We start from the raw sequence: 20,765 nt of genomic DNA, 5'->3' as shown, positions 1-20,765 counted from the left end.
TTATGAAGGCTGACACACAGTGATTAACAGCTTGTCCACCTTATACTAAAAAGAGCTAACCGTGGAGTTCATGTTTGGCTGTTTCGTCGTTCCTTTCCCCAATTCTGTTAATGGCTGGCACAAGCTCCATTGATTTACAATGCAGGGGCAAGAATAAATTTGACAACCTCTGATTTGCAGCTTGTAGTGGCTTTTACACTGGCACAGCTCCATTTAATTACAACACAATCAATAAATTAAGTAACTTCCTTTTGCAAATAGGATTAAACTCCCCCAGGTGAGATTTGCGGAACATGCTGCGAGTAGTGTTTTAATCAGTCTGTCCATCAATCATCAGTCATTAACAGGAATTCCCTGAAAGCTTTGGTGGAAGTTGTTGCAAAGTGTTTGGCTTTAATAGCAGCTTTAATAGATCTCGGTATTACTGTGTGGGCGAGGCTGTTTTGAGGCTTTGTGTGGTCCGATCGGGTCAACAGAGTCCTCTCAGGGTGTCTCTCTCACACAATCACACAAACACAGGGCCATAATGTTTCCCCATGCTGATCAGCAAACCTGATAACTCCACTCTGCCAGCTGGCAGTGACGAATGCTCCGGCAGAGTCCTAAGAGGCTCTGCTGCCTGTGTACGACACAGAGAGAGATGACAAACCATGGACAGGTGGGTGGTGGTACCTGTAAAAGTTTTTTTTTTTTTTTTTTTTTTTAACTCTGGCACTATCCTTCTGTACATGACTGTGGGGACGAGTAGTTCTGTGTTGCTTCAAATGTTAAATAATTCCTTGAAAAACCAATAATTGGCCAAACTGGGCAGTGCTTGTTCAAATAATAATAAATAACCTGTTCTGTAATATGGAAGAAATGTAAGCCTCAAGTGTTTTTTCAGGTGCCATTTTTCTGTCAAGACAAAAACACAGAATAACGAATGACCCCAAATTACAAAATGTTATGCTAGTAGCAGACCAGTGATGTTATCCTGAATGGAAATCAAGATGGTTCTGATTTTCCATTTGAAGCCTGTTTGTAGTCCAAGTGACACTGATTGATCACTTTTGAGCAGGGTCTGGCTGCGTGCAGGTAAAGGAAAGTCCCGATAATGAGTGAGGAGTGCATATGACCGAAACCTGCTGGATGTTGACTGTCAGACTTAGCTTTTTATTATCGTTTTTAAAATGTATCTACCTTCATACAGTTACCTGTTGAAAGAGATTAGATAAAATCTTTTTTTCCAAATCTTGCATCTCCAGTTCCTAACTGGACTGTAAACAATGACAGGCACACATAGGAGGAAGCGCCGATTATCCATTATCCTTAATCCTTAATCCAGATATCTGATTGGCTCAATGGCCCCTCAGTAGTGGAAATGATGCCCTCAGAAGCCTAAACATTGTCTGACGGTTTCCAAGGTTGTATTATGAAAAGCTGGTGCAACTGAGCGCAGAGAAAGGTCATCTGCAGGGGGAGAAGGTCACAGCTTTATCTCCGACTTCCTTCTTTTGACTTCAGTCCGTCTCTTCCTCGACTCCCTCATCTGTATTTGCAGTCACACACATGCACAGCTCACGACGCACACACGAGTGGCATTTAGAGAGAGACGCCCGCTGTAACAATTATACTCCCGTTCACATCGTTTCATCAGTTTGACATTCGACTCCTCATCTGGTGAATGTTCCACCTCAGCGAGCAGACCTCACTAATCCTCCGCTCTGTCTGGCATGTGAAGAAGGAGGGGCACTGTTGTCTCATCAAAAAATAGAAGGTATTAAATATACATTGAATAGATATTACAGCTCAGACACTTCACGCTCGGGCTCTATAGGGCCCCTTTGTTGTCAATCACAAAGAACATCCAATTATTCATTCTCATGCCTCTCTAAAGAGATCATTTACAGCGTCTTTGTTCACTCTGATTGCAGTGCTAATTTTCCTTTCAGGTCTCTGCCCGGCACAAATAACACTGTGACATAACAACATAATGTGGAGTGTAGATAAGAAAGTACTCATGCCTCACACAGAACCACACAGGGCCGAGTGTTTTGGGACTGGATCTTGTTTGGATGAAAAATGTTGCTGCACTCACGTCTGTGGGTGAAAAGTTTCAGATCTGTTGGATGTCCGGTTTCAGCTTGGGTCACTTTGTAGCTGCTCAGGACGCTTTACCAACCCAAGATGTGGCTATTCGACATCCTGGGAATGAGACTCAACCTTGACCTCTAGCAGGAAAAGTTTTCAGATCTTCAGTTTGATGTTGATGTTTGTGGGGAATCTTTCCACAAATGAGTCAAAAACTCAAACAGAAACTTTGTTTAAGCGATGTTAGGCTGTTCAGACTTCATCCAGTCTGCTAACTGTCCCAAACACTTGATGATTCATTATGCATGGAGGCCTAGATTCCTTTGTAGAGGATGAATAAATGCATCATGTTTGAATTATTAAACAGTGACAGGACCTGTTTGTCTTAGCTGATTGGCTGTTTACACCACTCATGTGGAAGTTAGATAAATCATCTCCATTCTTGGACTCATCCTCTATCGTATCCCTGACGGGGTTTTAACTCGTCTCGACACGGCAGCAAACATGAGGCGCCGAGAAGAAGACCAGGATTTCAGTGAAACAGGACAAACAAAGATAAATTAAACATCAGAGCAGCTTCGATTCACGAAGCTATAAAAGAGATGGACGACACACACGGAAGGCCCGTCTATACTTAGGAATGACACAGATTCAGAAGGAAAAAAACTTTAGCAGTTTTCTAACAAGGACGTCAGCGCCGTCAAAGCAGGAAGTTTGCTGGCAGGGATGAGTGGGAGGCCGGCGGCCACGGAGCGCAGGAACAAGACATGCAAGACAGGATATGCCCGGAATAAACCACCGCGTCACGGTTATCTTTAAAAACACACACAGTCGCACAAAACAAGAGGGTCATGATTAGGTCTATTTTCAGAGTTTTTAAAAAGATTACAATCATTATTACATCCCCACTTTGAAAAAGATACATTAGCAAAACAAAAAAATAAAAGTCAAATCATTGATTTGGATTTTTTGTAGCATATTTTCCATACATAAAAACATTAAAGAACTCATTTCATTTGCAAAAGCTTTCAGATATAATCAATAAAAAGAGCGAGTCCCACGTCTGCTTCAGCAGTCCGTTTAAAAACGAGCAGCGTTTAGCTTCCTTCATTCATCTTCATCATTACTGGAATAATGTTGACTGGCTTCACAAAGACAAAACAAAAAACGATGTTCAACAACATGAAGAAAAAAAACAGAGAGCAGGATCATTTCTTCTTTTGCTACATGACACAGAGTGTTGTAACTAGATTCTATCACTGAATATCACAATAAATCACATTCCTTCATTTATTAGAGCAAGAATCAATTTGCATATTCACAGACATTTGTTGAAGCAAAGAATATTTCCATAAAATGTGCACGTATGTTCCTTCATCAGAGAATACAATACCAATGTGCTTTAGAGGTTCTAAAGGGTGAACAATAACCGGATCAGTGTAAAAAAATCCATCTTTTCTTAACAGTCAGGATTTTTCTCAAAGAACAGAAACGAGACATTTCAGACTTATTGCTTTTACCTTCTGATTGAATAAAAGCAGCTTGTGTCAGTCTGATCATGTGTTTGGTTTTGTTCAGTTCAGTCAAAACTCTCCTGGTTGATCTCAAATCAATCCTAAAGACAAACCTCAGTGTCACTGTGAAGCCAGACAGATGACAGGAAGCTTTAACATCACGAGAACAGATTTCATATTTCATTTTGTGGACTGCAAAACTTCACTAATGACTGCATTTCCATTTTTGGGTGAACTTATCCTTTAAGATTCACTCTCCACACAGATGCTGGGTACAGACCCCGAGTCCTGACCCTAAAAACGACCATTCTTGTGTGAGGTCCTGAAGTGGCCTCTCTCAGTGACCACTGTGCTCTTGTTGGATTTCCTGAACCTCAAAAAAGAGCACAGAATTCCCAGAAGACACTGAGGCGAACACAGAGCCACAGCTGTAGCTGCGGTCAGGTCGCGCCCGGCAGAATGAAAGGAATGTGGAGCTGGACTCTGTCGGAGAAAGGAAGCTTTGTCTCCGACTTTGTCTTACATTTAATGAGCGTCCTGGACTATCCCCATCTAGTTTAGAGCTGTAATAAAACAGCTGATGTTCCACATGAGTGAAACCAAATTACAAAAAATAATCTTCACAATTAGATTCCTGAGGACAGTTTTCACTGTTTTTTCATTTTTAATCATCAACTTAAAGGCCTTAATAAACCCAGTCTGCAGTCAGGTCTGTGGATTATAAAGAGCACCTTGGACATGTTTGTGGAAACACATGAAGTTGTGAAGTTTGTCAAATGTCACATTTTTTTTTATCTCGTCTCTGATGGCGTGGTAGGTGTCAGTATTTCCAAAACTAAAACAATATGCTTAGCTGGATAACCTGTAGAGAATATTTTGACATCTGGGCGAACTGACCCTTTAAAATCAAGGGACAAGAGCGGAAAAACATTATGAAAATAAATCTGCTAAAGCAGCCAGAAGCTCTAACTATGAAAATATGACCAACAACTTTGCATAATCCATCACATATATCAAAAATAGGACTTTTTCACATACACCTTTTGTAATTTTGATATTTTAGTGGTGTTTTGTGTTATTACTAATTGGACTAGAGAATACTGAAGCCCCTGGAAAGCTGGTTTTCAAATCATTTTAGTAGTTTTCACAATTTAAAAAATTAGAGGACTTCTTCTAAAAATCACAATTCAGTCTTTATCTCCTCACCACATGATGGTGGAAAGTCAGATTAAGATTTGTAGTCCACAGAACATGTCTGGAGCTTCACAGCAAACATGCTGTCGCAGCATTCTCCTAAAATGTTTTAAAATGGAAAAAATAACCTTAGTTGGGTGAATCCAAGTCCCCGGAAGCCCCGGAATCTAAAATTGATTTGAAAAGACGCCATTCACCCTTTTCTAAGACTGTAGCTGCTAAGCTAAAAACGTTAGCGCTCATCCTGTCTGAAGGAGGGGCACAAGTCTGACTGCGTGCCAAGGGTTTAAGATTTCTCTGAAGCTACAAAAAATGTGTCCTGTGCATGTGGGTGAGCAGATAATGATGAGACCCATCTTCAGTTTTGGATGAACTGTTGCTTCACACATTTACAGAACCGCAGCTAAGAAAATAGTGTTAGAGATGAAGATTCCTCTGTGTCTGAACAGCCACTGCAGCTTGACCTTTCTCCTCCACCAGCGACACACAGATGAGGGTGAAGCAGACTGACTTTAATCCACCGACAGGATATTTTCTGCTATCTCCCCTTTAACCAGCTGAACACGCGACTCAGCCTCCATCTCAGTCAGAAGACTTAAAACACGGATGTAAGTTGCTCTGAAGTGTTTTAACAACTTTGACTTTGGTTTTCCCTTTTCCAATAGCAGATGAAGTGAAAATAAAGGAGAAAAAAAACAACTTTTTCTTGCTTCTCTTTAACTCAGACAGCTCACTAAAATCTAAAAAACCCAGTGGAGATGAACTTTGAGAGCGACAGTAACGACCTGTCTGACTGAGCTGCTAATTTGCATCTTTGGTCCGTCACTTAACGATGTGCTTGAATAAAGTACACCCCTTTCATCTCTTTCTGTTGACAGCTCATTATCTCACATCTCTTTTGCTCAAAAACAAGTTTTCAGCCAGCCAGCCAGCCAGCCCGTCTACCCACCCATCCTTCCATCCGTCTCGACTCTATGTCGGGGGGGGGGGGATAATTTCGTTTTCAGTTCAGCCAGTTCACAAAGCAACCTCTAAACCTCCTGCTGCACCAAAAAGGGTCAGAAATTCTTCAGCTGAGGTTTAAAAGGCTTCCAGTCCTGCTAAAACTCTGACAGAAACCACTTTTTGACGTTTTGTAACGACTGAACTGAAAGTAAACTCTCCCCCAAAACCTTTCCATCCGTAACACGTCCACATTCGTTCAGCCACGTTCTCTCTCTTCCTTCATCGTCCGTTCAGTCTGCATACAGCTCAGTGCAGGAAAAATGACTACACTGAGGACAAATCTGCTCAAACGTGCTTGGAGTTTGTAATAGCAGCTTTTGTATCAGGTGAAGTTAACAGTGTGGCCGTCGTCAAACAAGTGTCCCTTTAAAAATGTCAAGTCCAAATGTCAAAAAGGGCTCCTGATAATCTCACAACACTGACGATCAATAGAACAACCCCGATGTAAAATAATCATGTTTTTCTTTTACAGGAATACCACTATTTAGCAGTTTTTACACTTGCAAGTATTTCATTAACAATATTTAACATTTTCAGCCCAATTAAAGGGATATTATTTCACATTAATTACATTCATTATGACATGATCTGATACTATTGGATTCCTAAAGCAGATGTTGTGTGAGCTAAAACATGATCAAATTAGAATCATTAATAGATGAATTGATAAAATCTTAATTCTCTCTGCACCATAATGAACCCTCACCTCCAACCCACTCTACCAATCCATCATGTGATGCCTGGTCAGCTTAGTGTTCATATCATCAGGAAGGCATTAGATGAACCGTGTTGGAGGGCCGCGACCTTCAAGCTCATCTTAAAAAGCTGATCAAAAGTTAAAAAGCATGAGATCCGGCACCTGCTGCGTTTCCTGGAGGCACTGGTTCCCTTTTCCTCCAGCAAACCCAGCAGCAGGGCCAGTTATATAATTCAAAGTGGCAGTGAATATTTGATCTGCAGTCTGTTTCAATTACGTCAAAATCAAGAAAAGAAAGGATTCCAAACTTGTGAGACATACTGACGTCTGACTCAGGCTCAGCTCCTTACTCAAACGATAGCAGGTCCGGATGCGGCTCAGAGTCCTCAGGACTCACTTCGCTGCCTTTACTGCAGGGGGCGCCGTTCCCCAGCAGCACCTCCTCGCCCAGGCTGATGCGGCAGGGAGTTTTCCCCGAGCGTGGGGTGGAGGCGAGCCGGGAGTCCGGCCCTGACACCTTCTGCCAGACGTCACAGGGCTGCGCTCTGGGCTCCGGCTGTGGTGGATCCTTGTTGATGAGGTCTGGAACGGAGAGCTGGAGCTTACGCTGATGCTCCTCCTCGCCTCCTTCACTGCTCCCGTTTTCCTACACCATCCTTCCTCTCCATCTATCACTCCATCAACTTTACCGTTGCTTCCCGTCGTCTCCCGATCGGGGATGACTTTCTCCTCTGCTGGCTCCGGTGGCGATGTAGTCTCTTCTTCCTCCTTCTCTCCCTGCCGCTGCTCCTCGCTGTTCCTCAGCTCCTCCTTGGCGATGAGGGGCTTCTTTTCAGGAGAGTCGAGGAAAGAGGAAGAGTCGGCCGCGTCTGGAGAGGAGACCACTGGGTCCGACGAGATCATCATGTCCTGGGTGGTCTTCAGGGCCCGAGGGAGGCGCTTCTTCCCCGATGGAGGTGGTGGGTCGAGCCGGGGGAAGGCGTCGAAGGAGGAGATGTGACTGCAGAGCGGGAGATATAGAGGCATTGAGACAAGACTTTCAAACACTGTCGCCTTGTTATGTTTTTAAAAATGAATAATTTGTTTTTCTACATTTTATCGTGGTACGAGTAACAAATCGCTTAAATTCTTAATAAGATATCAGCTAAGTCACACACTCATGAACTGAGAGCTTTCAGAGACTATCCACTCTCAGAGTCATGAATAAAACAGCAGGTTTTTCAAATTGGCCTCTTCTAGTAAACACGACCATCATCCTGTTTGGTGCCACTGATACACGCAAACCGATGACCCGCTGAATCATGCTCCAAGATTCTGGAGAACCGGCTTCAGAACTTTGGTAAAGAGGCCTAGTTAAGTAGCAGCCATGATAAAAGCTACTCAGATTCTTCAATGTGAAGCAATATGAGATGTTTTCATAAACATGTTTCTAACTAAACATGGTTGAAATCATCGAATCATATCTGTAATCTGAGGACGTTGTTTTACACTGCAGCAAACAACAAAACTGTGCCAAAATAAGTCAACAGTACAGAAGTGACGCATGAAAAATGAAGAAGATGAAGAACAAGAAAACACACATCTCTCCGTCTCTTGACAATCTTAATGATCAACATGGTAAGAACGTATAAGGCGAAGTAACCCAGATGTTCTTTTAGAAGCCTGTCTTCTTAACACCATGTCAGCAACATCCGCTGCTGAATAATTAAGCCGCCTCACATGAGTGCATTTAGACTCTTTTTTTCGTCCTTACGTTCTTATGATTCTCCTTTGCATCTTTCCACGAACTCATGATGTTTTCCATCAAGGTCAAGGAAAAAAAAAAAACCAGGAAGCAACTCTTCAGCTGGACTCTCCCATCGCCCTGCTGTTTAGGTTCCACCTTGTTTTAATTTTCTATTTTTTACTCCTTTAGGACAAAAACTCAGGCACACTGTTCACCTCACTTGAATTCAAGTACTGATTTTAATAACAACATTTCAGCATAAGGACCTTCAGCGGGCTATGAGAGTCCTTGGACCAAAACGTTGTTATTAAAATGTCCTGATTTTGTCTGTCCTTGGTCTTCTCCCATGCACCTGTCCATCTACCAGAGTGCAGAAGTTTTACACTGTGAACGTTTTAATTAAAAAATACGAGTTTTATTAAAATGATTCAATTAATTCCTCAGTTTTCACACAAAATGGCACACCACATAACATACTGGCTCATTTTCTTAAAGCAACAAACCAGCAGAAGGGTTCAGTGACAGTTTTACTTTCAACATACAGAAATGTTTATTAATATGCACTGTCCCTGTCAAATAAATAAATAAATATAAATAAATAATAAACCAGGAGAAGTGGGGGACAGTTGGATGTAGCATTAGCTGCTAACGCTAGTGTTACTTGCCTTGTGTTCACTGTTCCTCTTGTGACTTAACTGTCAGCACATTAATGTCAGCCAACGTTATACAAAGCGGTGCATCATTTCTCTCTGTGTGGGAATGTCGTAGCAGGTATGTGGATGGAGAATGTAGCGAGGAGCAGGTTTCTTTATGATAAAACACCTAGCTCCACCCGTACCAATCAGTCGGTGGTCCAGCAATATCCTTCCAGAACATGACTTGTGAATTAAACTAAATCTATTCACAGCTCAGTAAACGCAGACACACGAGAGCAGAGCTGCTGAAAAATGAATTCTGCTCAACTGATCTTCAGTTGAAGAGACAACAGATCAATGAAGGCTTCTTGAACAAATCCCAAAATACAGACAACCTGGGATGTATGAGTGTGTATGTATGCAGGTAATGAATGCACAAGTGGCTGAAAAGTTCAGTCGCACTCAATTTCAGGCGTCTGGCAGGTGCCTTTGATGTGTCATTATTCATTTAAAACCACATTTCACAGGAAAAAATCTTAAATCATTCACCTTTTTTTGGATCCAGTGCCTAATTCACACTGACACACACTTCACTCAGGGTGGGTAACTGAATATTTTTTGCCTGTTAGATAATGTCTTTCAGTAGTTTTATCAATTAATTAAGTATGGGGCCTGTCTGAGTCACAGTGAGGGATTAAAACCAGCAACCTTTGAAATGCGAGTTGGAAAATTAATTTAGGAGAGTGAACGTTAAATTATGATGATTTTGGGTTCAGGGTGAAAATTATGACTATAATTAAGTTCTTTCCTCACAACACATTTATTCAAGTTTCTGTGTGTGTGTGTGTGTGTGTGTGTGTGTGTGTGTGTGTGTGTGTACCTGTTTGCAGTGGTCTGGTTCAGTTGGTCCATACAGCTCCACACGGCACCAACGTTCTTATTGACCTCAGTCACCCCGATGTCACCGAGGTGGCTGGACTCCTTTCTTCTCAGCAAGTCATTGACCTGAGGGATGGAAGGAAGGAAGGAAGGAAGGAAGGAAGACAGAAAAACACAAGACAGGAATGACAGAAGGATTGGAAAAAAATGGAGGGAGGGAAGGAAGGATGAAATGAAGAAAGAAAGATGAAGAGAAGAAAGAGGTAGAAGAAAGAAAGAAAGAAAGAAATACATGGTAAATACAGACAAAAGTCCAGAGTATAAAAACAGGCAGAAAAAGAGGAAAGAGAGAGAAAGATGGACAGAAGGAGGAAAGAAGAGCAGAAAGAATGAAAGGTACTTTTTGAGTAAATACAGAAATGAGCTCCACTTAAGCAACAACAAAGTGATGAAATTGACTCCATGACTCAAATGTTCAGAGTTAGAGGAATAGATGGCGTGTGGACGTGCAGAACTTAATACTTGCTCTGCACTAACCTTTGCGCCGACAGCTTTGCCCAGATTAATTGCATTTTTAAGCCTCTGCTGGCCTCCGGAGGATGGAGAGTCGACGGAGCCGGAGCCCAGGTTAGGATTAGCTGATGTGGTGGCGCGTCGGGCCGAGTTCTGGCCCGGCCTGGAGGTCTGAGGACTCTGCTGCTGGGCAATGGAGTTCTCAAACATACTCTGATCAACTAGGGGGGGAGAGAGAAGACAGGGGAGAGAACGACAGGTGAATACAAAGCAGGATTTAACAGAAAGTCATTTTTACAGCACATGTGGCACAGCTGCAGACCCTCCAAGAACTAGAAAATAGAAATGGGATGTTCTTAGAGGTTTTGAAGGGGAATGAAAGGAATACTCCACTGAAAACGCAGGAATGATGTCAATTGGTTCCCATATATTTGTCACTTCAGGTCAGAAGTGGAATCCACTTTAACTGCTCCAATACAAGTTGATACAGCCGCAACAAATCTACAAACTCTCCACCTCTCGAGTGAGTACTTGGCACTCAAAAGGCAGAATTTTGGTGGAGTATTCCTTTGAGCTACCATGTCATGTTACTGATGTTGCATCATCACAGATTCAAAGTTATTCCGTGGGAATGCACACAACTTATGAGGGGACAGATGGCGGTGCGGTAACACTGTGTGTACTGATCACACAATAATACATAAAACAAAACAGAAACACATGCAGATAAATATGAAGAACACTTAAGGAAATGAAGCAGAAATGCAGGATCAGAAACAACAAAACATAAAAGAGGAGCTCAGGTGGTTTTCAGTCCACTTAGAACAGAAGATCTTACCTCGTGGAGAGAAATGTTTCTCGGAAGGCATTTAATGGGACATAAAAGCATCATATTTCAGATCATTTCACCTCTAACAGATGCAGATTATCTGCTTAGACACAAAAACGCTGATCTTCTACAAGAAGAAGAGTTAGAAGAGGTAATGGGCAAGAGAGCAGTCTGGAGGAGCGGCATACACATATCTCAAAGAGTACCGGCAGATAAATGGAGAGAAAATATCCCCATCTGGAATGAGACGGAGCATCAAAATCTCTAACCTTGACTTCCCTTTGCACACAAAAGCATTTCACTTACTCGGCCTATAGAGAGATCTACAAGAGCACATTAGCCAGAGACCAGAGGAAATGTGATCCGATAGTATGAAGCAACAGGATACAGAGGGCACCCACAGTAACTTCAAGGAGACGGAGAGAGAGAAAGACAGACATATATACATTTACTTTACAGCATGCAGGCGCTTATTCATAGGAGACATATTATCGTAAATCAATTCACTACAGCAGAGAAGTGCAAAGTGAAACCAGGGCAAATTACAGTCAATGTAATTATAGTAGATTGTGCATCTGTGTGTAGGTCAAAGAAGGCCACATTCAGACCTGTTCTGTTATCTGTTTGTGTATTGTGAGTGCATTTAAGATGATGTGTTATAACAGAACAGACGTTTTGCAGCTGACTCAGGGCTGCAACAGACAATTATTTTCCTTATCCAATCATCTGCAGATTACATTCACAATCAACGGATTCATCATTTAGCCCAAATGCCCCTCAAATTTCAATTTCCCAGAGCCCAAAGAGATGTTTTCAATTTCTTCTTCTGCCCCCAAAAACTCGTCATTAATTGTCAGAAATGAAAAAGAAGAGCAGCAAATCCTCATATTTAAGAAACTGGAATTAGCAGATAACATTGACTGTTTTGCTTTAAAAATGACTGAAATTTGACAGAAACAGGTTCATCAATCATCAGTTAGTTAGCAGTTAATTTTCTTTTGACCAACTTGAGCTAGGTTGCAACTTTTTTTGTAGAAGCCCTCTGCATTAGCATCAATGCATTTGCATCTTTTCTCGCAGGAGGCTACTTCTGATGCTGAGGAACATGAACATGGCCTTACTGCTGTTAGGCTACTAAAAAAACACTTATTAGTGAACCTATGATTAAATATGATTAATATGATGAATTAGAGTAATACATATGAGTCTGAAGGCTTTTCAGAGAACATACACTATTGTTTTATACTTACAACGAAGCAGCTAACTGTCAGTTAGCAAGTTAGCAACTTTGTTGGTTTGGAGAGTTTTAAAACCCCTCACTGAACGAGATATTGATATCAAAGTTGTAAAACCCATTACAGAGAAAAATGGAAGTTTTTGTGACTGACTCTTGCTGGCTTGTTCCAGCCGACGAGCCATGTTAGCTTGGTTTTAATTTGGCTTATCAGATAAAACCGTAGCCTAGCCTAGCTAACTGCGTCTCTTTTGTGACGTGCTGTCTTTGAATTTTGTAAAAAAAAAAAGAAAAGAAGGAAAGGAAAGGACATTTTTAACTTGTTCGGAACTAATTTTCCTGCTTGTTTGCATTGCTTGCCACATGACACATCAGTTGGTACATGCATCATTGGTCAGCATTGGGTTGACTACTCTTAGCGTTTTTATTGCAGTTTTACGAAGTGGAACTCAATAAAACATTCAATAGCTGTGCCTTGTTTTTACTGGAGGATGTCAGCTACGGTGCAGCTTTCAGAGCCCACTGAGAGGACGATATAAATTCCATGTTAATACCCTCCTGCCCATTTGAAACTGCGATACAAAAGCCACTCAATTTCCATGCTTTTGTTTTCGTTCAGCGATCTGCCAAGGTCATCTAGGCTGTGTTGACTGTACATCAAGGTCATCAAGTGATCTGAGGATCAATAGCGACACGCTGCACCGGCTATGAAACATCCTTATTGATCCCACCAGGCAACAAGGTCACATATTCCTCCCTCTTTAACTCCTAATGGAGAGGTAACGGATGGACTTTGTTATGTAGCGCGTCCCTTCGGGGACTTCGTGAAGGACACCAGCAAGGGACCATGTGTGTTCAACATGCCCAACTATGTGCTCTGGAAAATGTATGTAAAAGCTTCTGATGCTGGGATGACTTGTCTTCTGGAACCTCACGCCGCTGAAAAGGTGAAACCTGCTGCTTGGAAATGAGCCCAGGTGTCTCAGTCTGGCTCATTTACACACAGATGTGATTTATCATCACTATTTATGACCATTGCTCTGCTGGACTGTCCCTGAGCCAGCAGCTCTCAAAACTCTTTGCTCTTCCGGCTCCTGTACACTCTAAACGAATGCAAATTTGGCAATTTCTCAAAAGCTGCGTGCAAATGCCAGTCTGCCCACAGTGACTAGAGGTCAGTTTGTCTCCACAAAAAAAGAGTTATAGTGAAGGAGATGAAGTTGGGTATTATGGCGAAGTTTAAAACCAAAGACGACTCAAGATATATTTAAGTTATAGCTGATTATACAGGACGAAATTTTTTTTTTTTAGATATCACCGTCAACAGTTTTTCGGCATTTTGCATGAAATGGCAGGGAGAGAGAGAGAGAGAGAGAGAGAGAGAGAGAGAGAGAGAGAGAGAGAGAGAGAGAGAGCAGCTTGATATATGAGAGCCTGTCACAGCCTCAGAGACGAGCAGCACAACAACACATGACAGCAGTTTGTCTCCTCACTCACCAACCACCTCCTCTACTCCATGTGGGCTTTTTGTTTGTTTGTTTGTTTGTTTGGGGTTTTTGTTCTTGATCTGTTTCTTTGTTGTTGTTTTTATTCTATTTTATTTTAATTTTTTTTACATTTGACTCACACCCTATTGTATTAATATATTCTTGTTAATTGTTTCTTTCTTTATTGATTCTGAACAAATGTTAATTACTTCTATGCCATTTTGCCATTCTGCCATTTTTTTTCCCTTTTTATTTATCCATCTATGTTATTCTATTTAATGAATGGTATCATCCTTGAAGCTTTGGCAATATTGTTCATCTGACATTCATGCCAATAAAGCACATTGAAATTGAAATTGAAATTGAGAGAGAGAGAGAGAGATAACATGCAGCCTGATCCAAGGCCCAACTACTAGAGACTGTAAAAATATACAAAGAGCTAGCAGGGGGCAACTCCAGTGGTTTCAAAAATAAGTCTGATTGTATGTAGCATATGAGAAATTAGCCAATCGATTTAAGTCTTCTTCAATACAGCATGGCGTTGATGTGTGTAAATGATGGTCCCATTTAGAGTAAAATAGATACTAAAGCAGGTATGGTGTACAAGCATGACTATCTTGTGATTGACAAGTTGCTAACATGGTGTTTCCTCAGATTTTAGGTCCTGTCCAGTCCCTAGCACCACCCTCTTCTCCAAATGTGGTCACTTCTTGCTCCAAAAATCAAGATGACCACAGCGGTTAAGGCTAAACTTTCAAAACACTAGTCCACAAACCGATGGGTGACGTCACGGTAGGTTTAGACTTGGGCCAGAGTCAAACTGGGGATGGGGAGGTTATAAAGTATGAGTCTTTACCACTTGTCTACCATTTTCACATGAACAAAACAAAACGTATAAAAATAGGATGGTTCGTTACCAAAATGTAAGTAGTGTAAGTATTTTCCAAGATCTCTGATTAACTTCCAGAACAAGACACTGCTTTCAATAAAATTCAGATCTTTAAGACTATTTAAGACCATTTGAGAATTATGCTACTCAGTTTAATGCAGCAGGCACGAGATGTGATCGTCTTTCAGAGAAAAAGATGATGAAGATTCTGACAATCAAGAAAGTTTGAGGTGCGTCGATATAATCTTGTTAGGAAAAGAAGAATGAGCTTGTTTTCAGGTTACATCACAATCAACTGTCACTCAGTGGTTGTGAATTTGAAAAGTCCCCAATAAAGACCAGCTGGTTCCTAATGACCGAGGCAGGGTAACCGCAACATTTAGCTTTTCTCTGTGTATTACGAATAAACAGCTGAATGAGACTGTGTGAAAAGTTTTGACGTCAGCCCTGTGCACACTGCAGCGATCACAGGCCAATGACCAGGCACTTTTCTTTGCTCACAATCAAGCCAAATTGCTTCAGAGAAGTTGTAAATTTTATTCGTACCGTCAGCTTTACTCCTTTGTGCTCTTTTTAAATTAATTTCTTTCCCCTTCACTTCTCTCTCTCTAACTTTTTGAATTTAAAGTGACCACCAGGCAGCACTCAGGGAATTGTCAGACAGGAAACACCATGTGAAACCTAAAGCTCCTTTGCCTATTACAGTGCCTGGTGAACACCCTTGCCTTTCTTTCTCTCTCCCTCTGTCTCTCTCAGTCTCTCTCAGCGGGTTGAATCAACAGGCCCTGCCACTTCTCTCCAGAGATGATGTTAATTCAATACCCACAGATTGAAAGATCCGATGTTATTGAGTCCTGTTTCCTCCTGGCAGGACGTTCATTCGCTGCAGTTTAACAGACACTGTGTTGAGATTTCCCCGCAGATTCTGAACCTCACAGCTGAGAATTTCATTTGGGCACACAGTTAATTCATAGTGGAGATGGGACAGTTCTCTGTGCCTTAGCTCCGATGAGATAAAGGCTGATGAAACTGGTGCTTTGTTTCTACAAGTCTGCTTACTGAGGCATTAAAAATAGAGAAATAATTGTTAAATCACCCTCGATGCAACTTCAGCAGAGGTAATATTTCAATGAGGGCTGTTGTTGAAATCAAACAGTGTGATGTAAATGTAAGCTGAACTTTCTAACATTCAGTTTCAAATTTAGTAATCGCTGAATAAAATGACATCCGATAACCCAACTAAACATTAAACACTGTGGGCCTGTTCAATCCCTCTCTGGTGGTGTGTTGTTAAATTTCAGAAATTGTATCACATGTAATCAGTCTCTTCCGCAACCCAGCAGAAGAAGCAGGAGATGCACTGAGAAGAGAAACAGAGAACTGGAAAGAGACATCTCTTTGGCACAAAACAAAGTGGTCAACAAAAGTTCAGCATGAAGCTCTCACTCCCACTCATGTACCAGCAGCAGGAGGCGAAGCTGTACCATCTGAAATAATAACGCAACCTTCTGCAACACAGACAAAGCCGGAAAATCTACCGTAAAAGGAGAGTTCCTTCTAATCCTACAGTGTAATTATGGTTACGTTTACAAACCTGTGTGTTTGAACACATCTTTTCTCAAAAGCAGAGTCCAAATTCCAGCCACAGTGAAACGAGCAGGTTTCATGTTCTTTTATGTTTTTTTACGATCCGAGACAAAATGAGAAATCAATATAATAACAGCTGAACAGTGGGGATATTTCCAGAACATAACAGTTCTCCCTCATAGCAATCACTGTTACTTCACCCGTAAAATGACAAGCAGCAGCTGCCGCCTAATTTTGAATAATTGTTGGCTTTGCCAAGGAGGTTATGTTTTCACCCATGGCTGTGTTCGTTTGTTAGTCCATCTGTTTGTTGGTTGGTTGGCTTGTCAGTGCGACTGCACGAAGATTTGTGAGTGTATTTCCATGAAACTTGGATGGAGGATGGATCTCGGATCTTGACAAAGGGATGTATCCAAAATCTGACATATTTAGGTGACTGGTATCTATAGCCCTTTTTAGATAGAAAAGGCGGCACATTTGCTCCAAGGTAAGGACGGCAATGTGCCGGCCTGTCTTTCTAAAACGGAGGCATAATATTCCTCCTTTTCCAAAGGTAGGCGTAAACATGTGACGTGACGTGAAGCTCGAAGTTGGGCTGTGAACAGTGTCAAGGAATTTGACTTCAAAATAAGAGCTTTACATTGCACTCCACTGGAGTTTAGAACTGGGTTCTTAGTGGGGGGCTTTTAATTTGAAAGTAGCGACAGTTCCTAGCTTGCTGCTACACCAACAAGCTAACACAACCAAACAGCTACAGAGACCGAGGAGACGCTAGCATCTCCTGGATCTCAGCGGCTGTCCAGTTGCTCATCTTGACGTCTGCAGATGAAATGATGGACTGACTGCTGTGATCAGCTGTTTCCTGGTTTTAAAACTCCCCGGCTGTGGGTCGCACAACAGTGCAGGTCACTGACACCTCCACCCACCTCACGCATTTACGATATGCATTTAGTTTGGACAACCAGCCCTTCTTCATCAGAAAAACAGCTGTTTTGGTCATCTGTACAACCAGTTTTTTTATGACCAAATCTAAGTTTAATGTTAGGCGGGGACCTCTAATGGACGCAGTAATTATGACAGGAAAAAAGGAGGAAGTCAGGGCACAAGAGCATAAAGAGAGAGAAAGTCAGTAAATGAAGGAAGTGGTGTACGAAGGAAGGGTCAGACATAAAAGTTTATCATATTACGTATATTTAGTGCCCAAAGAAGCCCAGAAGAACTGGGTAATATTAGTTTTACGGGTGAGCTTATAGACCTTTAGCCTATCAACCCCGCAGATGCACGAATAACTCTTTCAAGACAGGTACTTGTTATTTCAGTGCTAGACTGGGTGTTATCCACAGCTACTTCAACAGTTAAACAAGCCCTCTGTCCCTACGTACTTTCATAGTATTCATAGTATCATGTTTAATTACTTACAGGTCACATTTTGGTGATCACAGTGTGACTGCTCCTGACATAAGGCTCCTCACACCTTGACTAGACATTTTTGCTCCACAGTTTTGTAAATCTTTCACTGCAGGATCATTATTCACAGACATCCTCTATTTTAGCAAAGAATAATGATGAATCAATGTGTAATTGTGATTATAGTTTTCATCATGTGGAACTTGTAATTGGCCAAATCAGCTCTCAGCGGGGTCTCAGGCAGCACCTCTGATACTTCGGCTCAACTGCCAGGCAGTCAGCGTGAGGATGTAATTATCTTAGTTCAGCTTTGGCATCGCCGATCAAAGTGCCAGACTCTTAGCTTTGTTCTTAGCTGAGGGTAACCCACTTCTGTCACAGCACAAACACAAAGCGCACACACACACACACACACCCACCCACACCCACACACACACACACACACACCCCGACTCATGTAACATACACAGACACGCCTATTTTTCTCTTCTTTAGTAACATGTAGTTTATAGATAAGTGTTATTTCGTTTTTCAACAATTCCCACAGACAAATCCCAATTGTTTGTTTTGTTGAGACTTTCAGAGTTAATGGCAGTCTCATTATGATTCCCAACATTACATTTCTCAAGTTCTTTAAAAAGCTTTTTCATCACCTCTGGATATCAATTGTCTGACAAAGACCCTGTGAGTGGTCAGAAACCTCTAGAAAAGTCCAGAAAGTGGACCTTTATGCTAAGATTGCTCTGTCAATAGTTTCCTAGTTCAAGAATGAGCTATGAAGCTCAACTTTTTAGTCAACATGGACGAAGAGTCTCAGAGGGAAGTTTGAACAGCTACAGTTTCAAAGCAGCTGGGCAAATCACACAATCGCAATTGATGTAGGCGACTACAGGCTCCAGAGTAGGTGCACCCTGAGTGGAGATTGATTTGCCAGTGCAATTATGAAACAGGAATAACAGGAACATTCACCCAAAAAAAACCAAAACTTAGACTTACCACCAACGATGGAAAGTTGAAAAGTTTCATAGCATAGAAAACATCTCTGGAGCTTCACAGGAACAAAGCCTTGCAGAATTCTCCTAAATAACTGAAGTAGATGTGTTTTTAAAAATGGCTCGATACAGCTTGTCCAGTGTTTTCTAAGTCTCTGGACGCACCTCCTAAGCAAAAAATCTCCAAATGATCCATGTGTACATTTATCTCTGACACTGCGAAGCTCGGAGAGTACGTTCCCACCTTCCTCTGAACTAAAACTGAAAAAGTTTAAAGTGAACACTGTGCTCTGGGGTAATAATAAATAGCATAATAAAATAAATAAATACATAAAACAGCGTCAACAAAATATATATCTGACGATCACCGTGATGATGAGATTTTTTGCTGTATTCATTTATGTTTCTTAATCAAAGTTTAACCTCGTCTTTTCTCTCCTTGAAACACTGAATTGATTGCATGTTGATCAGGGGAGAGTAATGACGCTCTGGTGCAACACATCAGAGCGAAGCTGCATCAGGGCGAGGAGCTGCGAGGGCAGAATTTGGGAGAGGCGAGTGTGACCTGAAGCACACTCACTCAGAGACACAAACATACTAATCCTCAGGCCAGACAGGATCATTATCACTGATGGATTAAATCAGAGCTCCTCACTTGCCTACATTAAGATATGCATGCATGTCCTGATGTGTGTGTGTGTGTGTGTGTGTGAGAGGCAAACTATTCATGTAAGTGAGGCTAATCATTGCTGAGGTTTGAAAGGAGGGAAGAAAAATACCTCCCGCTCACTCAGAGACGCACAGAGACGAGAAGTAGAGCCCACCATCAATTTTTTACCTGGGTTCATTATAACATGAATGATTAAAGTGGGTCAGTTCTGTTGGGGGGTCTGTCTGACTGATGAGAAGCCATATGCAGGACTAATGGAGGACGTTTCTGATTCACCTGACTAACACGCTGGCTTTCAAATCATACCTTCTGCCTGTTTTTTAGTCATTTTTCTACTTAAAAGTGGATTCACTTGAATTTCTCGATCACTGGAAAGAAAGTAAAAATGTCTTGAAGAGACATATCAACGTTTGTGTACATGGGTTTCAAAGTATTTTAGTAGGGAGGGTTTGTCTGGAGGTACAGTAATCCAAAAAATGAACATCACTTCAAGCCCTCAATAAAATACTAGACTAGTCATATGAGCATTTTCCTGATCCGTCACCTTTATGGTTAAAATCATGGTCCTTAGAATTCTGATAATATCAAAGTAATGTTCACAGTTCATGCTGGCAGTTATTCAAACACGTTCTCACTCTTCAAATGGTGCAGCTTGGTCAGTGGCCTTCAGCTTCAAACTATGACACTCTACCCAAAGAGTCAAGCTCAAGTTAGCAATAATACATCAGACTTACAGACTTTCCAAAATAAAGCTTGCTGTTCAGTTCACACATTCGGACATATTATGACTTTTGGACTGTTACTAACGTCAAACAGTGGAGCTTTAGTTAGGTTTGGGCACCAAAACCACTAACTACTACATATGTTCTGTCACATCACTTACCTAACTTAGTTATTTACCCAAAGTTACCTCACTAACTCATCTTTCTGATGTTTATGTGCTTCCTGTCTTAATGTTGAGTGTATATTGAAACGAGGTGGTCCTTATTAATAAACTTGCACAACAAATTTGACTATTGGTTTGGACAATTTATTAAGACACATCACCTTGGATCCAAGATAACCTTGATGAAGAATTTGGACTATTTCAACTTACAGAAAAAGCAAAAAATAATGGACAGGTTATTCAGCTATGAAAATAATTGTTACTTGCAGCTCTAGTGAAGTTGAGGCAACTCAACTATAGTCACGGTTAGTGCAAGATTGCGGGAATGATTGAAAAGAACCAGTACCAACGTTGAGAGAGGGGATGGAAACAATGATGTTTGGCCGCCAAAGACACTTTGTACGCCTGGCCGACCACCTCCTGAGGAGATTTTGCAGCCCTTAAACAGTGAACATTTTACTTATGAAGTTACTTAAACAACAAAAATAATCTAGATCTAAAGAAATCGAGCACATCTTGAAATTAAGATGCCATATTTTGATGTGTCTAAT

The 20,765-nt window shown here is 41.4% G+C and overlaps 1 protein-coding gene across 1 annotated transcript; it reads right to left on the bottom strand.

Moving 5' to 3' along the window:
* Positions 1-6,826: 6,826 nt before the first annotated feature.
* On the bottom strand, positions 6,827-16,351 carry c6h1orf226 (chromosome 6 C1orf226 homolog). Its single transcript, XM_030432709.1, is given in 5 exon segments — positions 6,827-7,135; positions 7,138-7,480; positions 9,722-9,846; positions 10,258-10,454; positions 11,072-16,351. Coding segments are annotated over 5 exon segments (1,005 nt in total). The 5' UTR covers positions 11,103-16,351.
* Between the last annotated feature and the right edge of the window lie 4,414 nt (positions 16,352-20,765).

This window comes from Sparus aurata, chromosome 11 (assembly GCF_900880675.1).
Source record: "Sparus aurata chromosome 11, fSpaAur1.1, whole genome shotgun sequence".
NCBI lineage: Eukaryota > Metazoa > Chordata > Actinopteri > Spariformes > Sparidae > Sparus > Sparus aurata.
Note: the sequence above shows the minus strand (reverse complement) of the source record. Positions and strands in the feature narration are given on the sequence as shown.